Source organism: Cydia pomonella, chromosome 4, assembly GCF_033807575.1.
Source record: "Cydia pomonella isolate Wapato2018A chromosome 4, ilCydPomo1, whole genome shotgun sequence".
Lineage (NCBI taxonomy): Eukaryota > Metazoa > Arthropoda > Insecta > Lepidoptera > Tortricidae > Cydia > Cydia pomonella.
In genome coordinates this window covers 15,440,118-15,448,890 of record NC_084706.1, presented here as the reverse complement: position 1 = coordinate 15,448,890, position 8,773 = coordinate 15,440,118, and the positions used below count along the sequence as shown (strand labels likewise).

Sequence of the window (8,773 nt, the reverse complement as noted above, 5' to 3'; positions counted from 1 at the left end):
GCACTTTTAAATTCGTACGTAAGTGTGACAGGGAGGCAACACGTCGAACGTGGTTCGCGGTAAGCCCTCTGATAACTTTTTAGTGTAAAAATGCGCATAGAGCATGCGCCTGTTAGTCTCAGCAACACTTTACATTATATTGTATGTCTATGCTTTACATGAAATGTTTTTGGTGGGATTTGTCACTGTCAGATCAGAAGTAAGATGGAAGTAAGTGTCACTGTACTGTCACTAGTGTTAGTACTCAAAGAGCATATAATCACTACGTTCTATTAGTACTCAGTAACCGCAAAGCAATAATGCGTGTTTCGCTTCGTTATGGAGTAAAATTTATATTGAATATAATTATTTAATTGTAACTCAAACCGTTAATTTCATTCCTTTTAAATGCATACGTTAGTTATCTGACTGACTAAAAAGGAATTAGCCCAAATGGTCACCATTCCTTACCTTACAATGGACATAGTATCACTATTAGGGCTTTTTATATTTTATGGTGTTTCAAGCGTTGTAACACTTTTAATTTTGGTAAGTACTGTTTTTTTGTATAATTTAATATATAAGGTATTTTATTTTAACTGTGTCATATTATTTCTTATTTCGTTTTTGTGTGCGGTGCTGGCAAACTGTCACTGAAATAAATAAGCAACCAACTGCTATCGAATACGTGTCTTTGCGGTCTAATCTTTAGGGCCGGTTCACAGCGGAATGGTAGCGGCCGTCAGCGACACGGCGAGCACTTTTAGTGTGAAATAATTTTATACTTTATCCACATATTTAAAAAGACCAGTAGTGCTTGAAAACCTCGAACAAGTCGCGCGGCTGCCTGCGACGACACGAGCGGCCGCGCGACCGCTCGGGGTGCCCTATTCGAGGTATTCAAGTGATTCTGGTCTTTTTAAATATGTAGATAGTTTAAATTATTTAATAGGAGGCGGCGCGCGGCCGCCAGAGGCCGCCGGCGGCGACGAGAGCCCGCCGCTGCCGGCGGCTGCCATTCCCGTGTGAACCAACCCTTATTCAAAGCTTCTTACTTGTTTTTAGAATCATCAAAGAATAGTCATTTAAACTAAAAATACAATATATATTGTTTACAGCTTTCAATTGCAATTGTTGTTATGACAAATCCATATCCATTAGTAGAAGAATACCAAGAGGAGGAAACTTACAAGGATCCACACACCGGGAAGCGTCTTAAGTTTCCAAGTATAAAAGACCCATACAGTGTGAATTTGAGTGTTGTAGTGCCAGCTTACAATGAGGAGGAGAGATGTACGAAAAAAAATTCGGTTTTTAATTTACACATATTATAGTACCTACATTGAAGGTTAAACCCCAAGTTAACCTAACATTGTTGTAACTATTTTACTTTACCACAACCAACAAAGGCTATGGGTCATTGACATATATCTAAGGACGGGCCTTACAAACACTAAGATTTTTTATTTATTTTTATTTGATACACTAGCAGCTCTTGGAGCTGCTGTGTGTATATTGCAGCACTTGTATTTATAGTAGACTTTTTAAAGTTCTAAAATGTGAATCTACTCTATTTTGGAAAGAGTTTTCCAACGGTGCACTAACAACAGTTTCTTTTTTTTTTGTTTTAATTGTTTATTAGGATCACCAACAAAAGATACAATTTACATACTAAAAGAGCACATTTATAATTGATCACCCACTTAAAGGCAATCACAGCATGCATTATTTATGTTAAGATTCAGAATAAGAGCTTAATATAAATTTGAATAAGTACAAATTAACAAAACACCTACTTAATACTAATAATAAAATTTCCACACAAAAGTAACTAAGTTAGCCAAGCTAGCTGAGGTTGGCTTCACTGTCCTGAAACACATCCAAAGAAGGGACATTATTAGCATGCTTGTATAGGCGAGCCAGGCGAGGCAAAGGAGAGTGAGCCAATAGGTTAGTTCGACTACAACACACAGAGTAAGACACAAGGATAATGTGGCAAAAATGACGGCGTTTTCAGCCCTGTGTGACTATATGCATGCAGTCAATATTGTCATTTAGAAGTTTGTGCACATAATATGTCTGCTACTAAGAGAAATTAGTTTAAATTGTTTAACACATTCACATTAGCTGCATACAAAACAACCCGCCCAGCAGGTTGTACGGCATCTGAATAAAGTTCACGAGCGCCCACCAGGTGGGTTCCCGACAGTGAATGTGTTAAGTCCCTTTTTATTTATCATAAAGGTATATAACATTGTAACACTTCTTTATTCCTCGCCAAACTGTGATTGCAGATTGTCTGGTAGAGATTTCCACATATTTACTACGCAATTTGGCAAGAAGTGTTTCCTGGGGTTGTAGCACACTCTAAAAAACTAACGAAACTTCCATAGGTTTGGTTAGTTTTTTAAAGTGTCCTCTCAAACTTACATTCTAGCTTGATATGTATAGGTCTTTAATATTTGGGTAAGTTGTAAGACCTGGTTCCTGAAGCCAATATGGCTTCTGTTTCAATGTAACAACCATTTTAGAAGCTCTTCACTGTACTTTTTCCAGCAAAGTGATGTCCTTTTTAAAGTAGAGGGACCATATCTCAAAACCATACTCAAGTAAAAGATGGAGGTATGATTTGTATATTCTAGTAGTCTGCCCCTAAAAACTGGAGGAGGCCTATACCCATAAGTGGATCCCAAAATAAAATAAATAAATAAATGTCATGTACAGTAATATTTTATTAACTATGTTTTTATATTTGAATACAGTGTATATGTTATACCTTGTAAGTGTTTATCATGCAACACAGAAACCCCTTCGGTCGCAAATAAAGGCTATTTTATTTTATTTTTAATAGTGCAGGGTTCCTTAAACTTTTTGCAGTCACGGACCACTCTCGCAATTCAAACAATTTCACGGACCCATGTCAAAAAATATTTTAGGATCTAGGAAAAGAATAAAAATCCTTATTTAAGTATATAGTACCTGGGCGACCGAGCTTTGCTCGGTTATAACTATTTATTGTAATATGATGGTGTATAGGTGATAATCTACATAAACTTAAAAAGTAAAATGTGAACTGACAATTATTATTATTTACAATCGATTTTAACCTTACAGCAGTTGTCACAGAGTAACGCCATCTATTGTCAATTTCTCTTATTACATTGGCAATTTTTTTACTAAATTAAACTTGTCTAAAACAATAAAAATTAAAAAATTATACACCGTGTTTTTATTGAATTGCGTTAACTCCGGGGTTTCGGTAAGTACGTTTAAGGAAACTAAATGGCATAGTTAATTTTCAAAAAAAATATTTTTTTTTGTTTTTTTTTTACTATTTTTATTTTTATAAAAAGTAACTAAATGTTGCATATAGCGTTGTTGTAACACGGGCATTACATTTAACTCAACCAAACAATTGAAAACTGTGACATATCAATGTCATTTCTAACATCGATCGTCCGAGATAGTACGTACGTTTAGTAGCAAATGTATGAACTCGCACTAAACACTAACTAATAAGTAAACAGGTCCTAAAGCAAGTGTACACGCTCGTAAGGGCCTTATAATATAAAAATTTATGATTGATTATCTCCGAAATGGAGTTAGTTAGAATATCGGTATCTTTGAGAAAGTTACTTAATTTAAGCTCAGGAATGCACCCTCGAAATTAACGCAAATCAAAAAAAACACGGTGTATATAAACTTGAACATATAAAAAAAATAAAACAAAAGTTAGTCACCGGGCGAGATACGAACCCGTAACACTCGTTTAGCAGTCCGCGTCTTAACCCGCTGGACCAGACGGACAGTGGCCGGTAATACGAAATTAGCGACCATATTCTGCGTCGAAAGAAAAACGCATGAAAACTCGAAAACACGCGTTTTCCCAAACATAAGACTAATCTAGATAGATTGTATACCCCCAAAAACCTCCATATACCAAATTTCAGCGAAATCGTTAGAGCCGTTTCCGAGATCACAGAAATATATATATAAATATATATACAAGAATTGCTGGTTTAAAGGTATAATATTTTAAAATTTACTTTTATTATAAGTTTCAATTGGACATAGGTTTCGTCAAGTTTACTATAAGATTTCCTAATAAGTATTTTTACAGTAACTGACCTACTACGCACCTCTGATAAACATGCAACGGACTCATAAAGGGTCCGTGGACCCCACTTTGAAACCCTGTAATAGTGACATAGACTGCACAATTGGCTCGAATCTGTGTGTGTGACACCGCGTACTGGACTGAACCCATTCTTATTGCCCATAAGGCTCATCGGTCACGTCAAATGATGGTCCCTATAACAGTTCTTCAAGTCACTTTTGGCTAGAAACAAATATGTTTTATGTGTTAAAACAATGTGCTAATCTAATCTTTCAAAAAATGTCTACAAACATTTTATGTGACAGCTACTCCAAATAAAAAAGAACTATCATAGGGATCATCATTCAACGAGAGAAGTATAGGGAAGATTACCCTTTGTTGGTTGGTATTGGTTCAATCATACAACTCATGCTAACATTAGCTAACAATTTTTTTTTTTTTTTGCAGTGCCACCTATGCTTGACGAAGCACTGGAACATTTAGAAAATAGAATAAAGGATTTTCCTAATTACAAATATGAGATTATAGTGGTCAGTGATGGCAGCAAAGACAAGACTGTTAAAGTGGTTGAGTGTTATGCAGCCAAGTATGGGAGTGAAAAGGTTCGATGTCTGGAGCTAGTGAAGAATAGAGGCAAAGGTGGGGCTGTGCGGTTGGTAAGTACTGTTGGTATCCATCTTATTAGGCATTAGGCGGGTCTACAAAGAGCAAGCATAGGCGCGAGGCAATTTCTTCGCGCACAAACAGCGCGTCGCCTAAATATTAAACATATTAACATATAACTTAAGGACGGGCCTTACGGGAACTAAGAATAATGCTAGTTCAACTCGTCAACCAATCGCGTTGTGGAGTTACACTGCACGGATTATTCCCACTAGTTACCACCAAGTTGTTACCAGTGGTAACTACTGGGAATTTTTTCCCACCTTTTACCACTGGTAACTACTGGGAAAAAAAACCGACTAGTTACCACCAACTCGGTTTGGTGGTAACTACTGGGAATTTTTTTCCCCACTAGTTACCACTGGTAAAAGGTGGGATTTTTTTTTCCCAGTAGTTACCACCAAAATTTTATTAAGTGCAATACTAATAAAAACAGTAGAAATAGTAAAGTGTAAGTAAAGAGTGCTTTAATAAATAGTTATAAGTCGATTAGTGTTTCAGTTAACTGCTTTAAAAGTTATCAAAAATTTTAAACCGGTGCAATTGCATAAAATTAAAAGTTAAAGAGAAATTAACATTTGGTTGAAAATTATCTTATTAATTGTAAATTGAATGAATTGTGACGTTATCTATGAAACCTGAATCTTTTGTCGAGGGCGCTTAGGCCGCACTGCGTAGCGCAGCGTTGTATTTATATAGGAGCATCGCTGATAATGGCGTAAGCGCCATCGACAATAAGGTCCGTTTCAATAAATAACGTCACAATTATACAAACGAACAAACAAATCAGTCAAAGATCGACTATTTTTGATCATTTTCAATGCAGTTTACTGAATCAGTAATCGAGTTATAATTCAACTAATAACTAATTAACTTAGAATTAGTTCGACTTAATTAATTATTGATTAAAGCACTCTATATTTAGACTGTTTTTATTAGCATTGAACGCTAACCAAATTTTGGTGGTAACTACTGGGAAACAAGATTCCCACCTTTTACCAGTGGTAACTACTGGGAAAAAAATCACAGTAATTACCACCAAATCGAGTTGGTGGTAACTAGTGGGATTTTTTTTCCCAGTAGTTACCACTAGTAAAAGGTGGGAAAAAAAATCCCAGTAGTTACCACTGGTAACAACTTGGTGGTACCTAGTGGGAATAACCTGACTGCACTATTGGCTCAATTTGTGTGTGTGACACCAATGTCCTGGTCCCAATCTTATTGGCCGTAAGACTCGTCTTTAGATAATTATATGTCAATGTTATTGGAACTTTCACATTATACATATTATTTGAGTCGTTCTGTGACAAAAGCAATGCAGGGCACCATTTTATGCGTTCCTCTTATTGACAATGTAAATTTAAGTTTAGTTTATTTGAAATCTTATTCTATACATTTTCCTGGAATGATTTAGCTAACACATGCATTACTTAAAACAAGTCTTCTATATTCAATGAGTAAGACTGTTTTTTTTTTTAAAAGCCCTGATTTAATTTTTTGTTTTAAAAAAATATAACCTTTAAAAATAAAGGACTAACTACACAAAATTTTATGATTTCAACAAGAAAAAATGCATGTGCTACTATGAAAAATATCCATATCGAAGAAGGTGCCCATCAATTGTTCAAAGAGTTCCCTTGATTTCTCCAAAATCCCATCATCAGACTGATCCGATGGCATTGGGACTTTTATGTATAAATAAATAAATAAATATCTTTATTCAGTAATAAAGGACAATATTTGCTTACGTTTTTGTTTACATAGTTATAGTTATTAATTAACTTAGCAAGTAGATATAGTACAGTACAGTTACATGGCCAACTACAGTCCCTAAGTCAATATAATAAGGTGTACAATTGGTCAATTACCTGCACTGTTTAGATTACAATAGAATAATATATGATCAACATTTCATGAATAAAGTAAGCTACATCTGTTCCCCGTACTAGTATTCAACTGTATCACGGTGGAAACAGGATTCGCCATCCTCTATTTTTAATATGTTAACATTGTTTACAATCAATAAGCAACATCATGTTATCAGTTAAGTTAAATGTTACCCGTAAACGTGGGTCGCTTGACAAAAAACCGGATTCCGATGCTAGTTGCAGTTGCAGCAGTATGCAGCCATACCCCTTCAAACACAATAGTACATTACGATACAAGTGTGAAAATTAGGAAATTCGCAACGAGTGGCGATAAATTAAAACACGACCGAATGGAGTGTTTTAAATTGTCACGAGTTGCGAATTACCTTTTCACACGTGTATTGTACAACGTTTTACAGTACATATGACCTTTTTAGTTTTCGACACACGCACGTATAGTGCTAGTTACTGCACTAGGGCGGTAAATTAGCGCCACATGTACTGTAATAATGATTTTTAAATCGGGCCAGGTGGTCGTGCTCTCAAGAAATTGGGCAACAACAAACAAGGATCTCAACAACTTGAGAACCTCCATCTCCACCTTCAAAATTTTGAAATCAAACTGAATCAAAAGAGTATAGGAATTTAAAAACTACATATCTAAACCTAATTCACGGTATTGTGAGACTTTCCAAATAATATTGTCAAGTGACAATCAATATTTACTAATTACCTACTAAAAATAACTAAGCTAAAATCAACCTTAATGTGGATTAATATGAGTCACTATGGTAATTAGTGAGTTTTGGTTCTCTCCTGACGATATATGCCTATGCTGTATTTTGGTTACAGAAGACAAATTTATTTTAGGGAATGCAACGTGCTAGAGGTGCTGCAATACTCTTTGCTGATGCAGATGGTGCTACAAAGTTTGAAGACCTAACAAAGTTAGAACTTGCTTTAAATCAATATGTGAAAGCTGATGTGAACACTCAGCCGGGACTGGTCGGCGACTGCCTCGCCATCGTCATTGGATCAAGAGCGCATTTAGAAAAAGAATCTCTGGCAACAAGAAGTATTTTCAGGTATGTCCGAGTACAATACGCGGTTGCGGTGCGCTTTAAGAAAAATTTCGTTTTTCAGCGCGCGGGCGAGTTGCACGATCACAAAATCTTTATGTCCTAAGCCTTATCCCATTATCTGGGGTCGTGTCCTAAGCCTTATCCCATTATCTGGGGTCGTGTCCTAAGCCTTATCCCATTATCTGGGGTCGGCTCTCCTTGTCTGCCTTTTCCACTGTTTCCGGTCTTGGGCTACGGTGTCATCTACTCCTACCCTTTTAGGTCCTTCTGAACCGTCGTCAACCATTTTTTTAATTTTATTAGCGTGAAAAGTATTTAAAAATGTGTATGGAATTTTTATAATATAATAAATAAGTACCTGGGCGACCGAGCTTTGCTCGGCTATAACTATTTATTACAGTACATATGGGGCTACTTTATAGCACTAGTGCGAGAAGTAGCATATTACGTTACTGTGTCGAACATTTAAAGGGCCATATGTACTGTAAAACGTTGTACGATACATGTGCGAATAGGTAATTCCTATTCTATTCCTATTTTTCGCACTTGTATCGTAATGTACTATTTTAATATGGTGGTGTATAGGTGATCATCTTAACTACATTTTTTTACTAAATTAAACTTGTCTAAAACAATAAAAATTAAAAAAATTATATATAAACTTTAACATATAAAAAAAAAACAAAAGCTAATCACCGGGCGAGATTCGAACCCGTAACACTCTTTTATAGCCGTCCGCGTCTTAACCCGCTGGACCAAACGGACAGTGGCCGGCAATACGAAATTAGCGACCATATTCTGCGTCCTTCCACCATATTCCTTTTGTGTTTTCTGCACACGACACGTTATTTATTTTTCACGTCAGCAGCTGGAACAAGGGTAATTTGCTGCTTAAAAACAGTGAGCAAAACCGCATTTTGCTCACTGAGTGAGACAAAATAACATTCATTTGACCTTCATATTCGAATGTCATTTCAACGTGCGGGGCCTAATACAAGTTCAAAGTATTTGGATTCTATTGTTTTTGTCCCTTTCACGTCATTAGCAAAAAGAAAGAGACAAAA

At 36.0% G+C, this 8,773-nt stretch overlaps 1 protein-coding gene across 1 annotated transcript in view; it reads left to right on the top strand.

Annotated features, from left to right (window-relative positions):
• The first annotated feature begins 212 nt into the window (after nt 1-212).
• LOC133517139 (dolichyl-phosphate beta-glucosyltransferase) overlaps nt 213-8,773 on the top strand; it is a 33,362-nt gene continuing 24,801 nt past the window's right edge. Inside the window, exons 1-4 of the mRNA XM_061850299.1 lie at nt 213-528; nt 1,098-1,272; nt 4,544-4,752; nt 7,498-7,712. Of these exons, the coding sequence (XP_061706283.1) occupies nt 433-528; nt 1,098-1,272; nt 4,544-4,752; nt 7,498-7,712 (695 nt within the window). The 5' untranslated portion in view covers nt 213-432. The remainder of the gene's footprint in view (nt 529-1,097; nt 1,273-4,543; nt 4,753-7,497; nt 7,713-8,773) is intronic.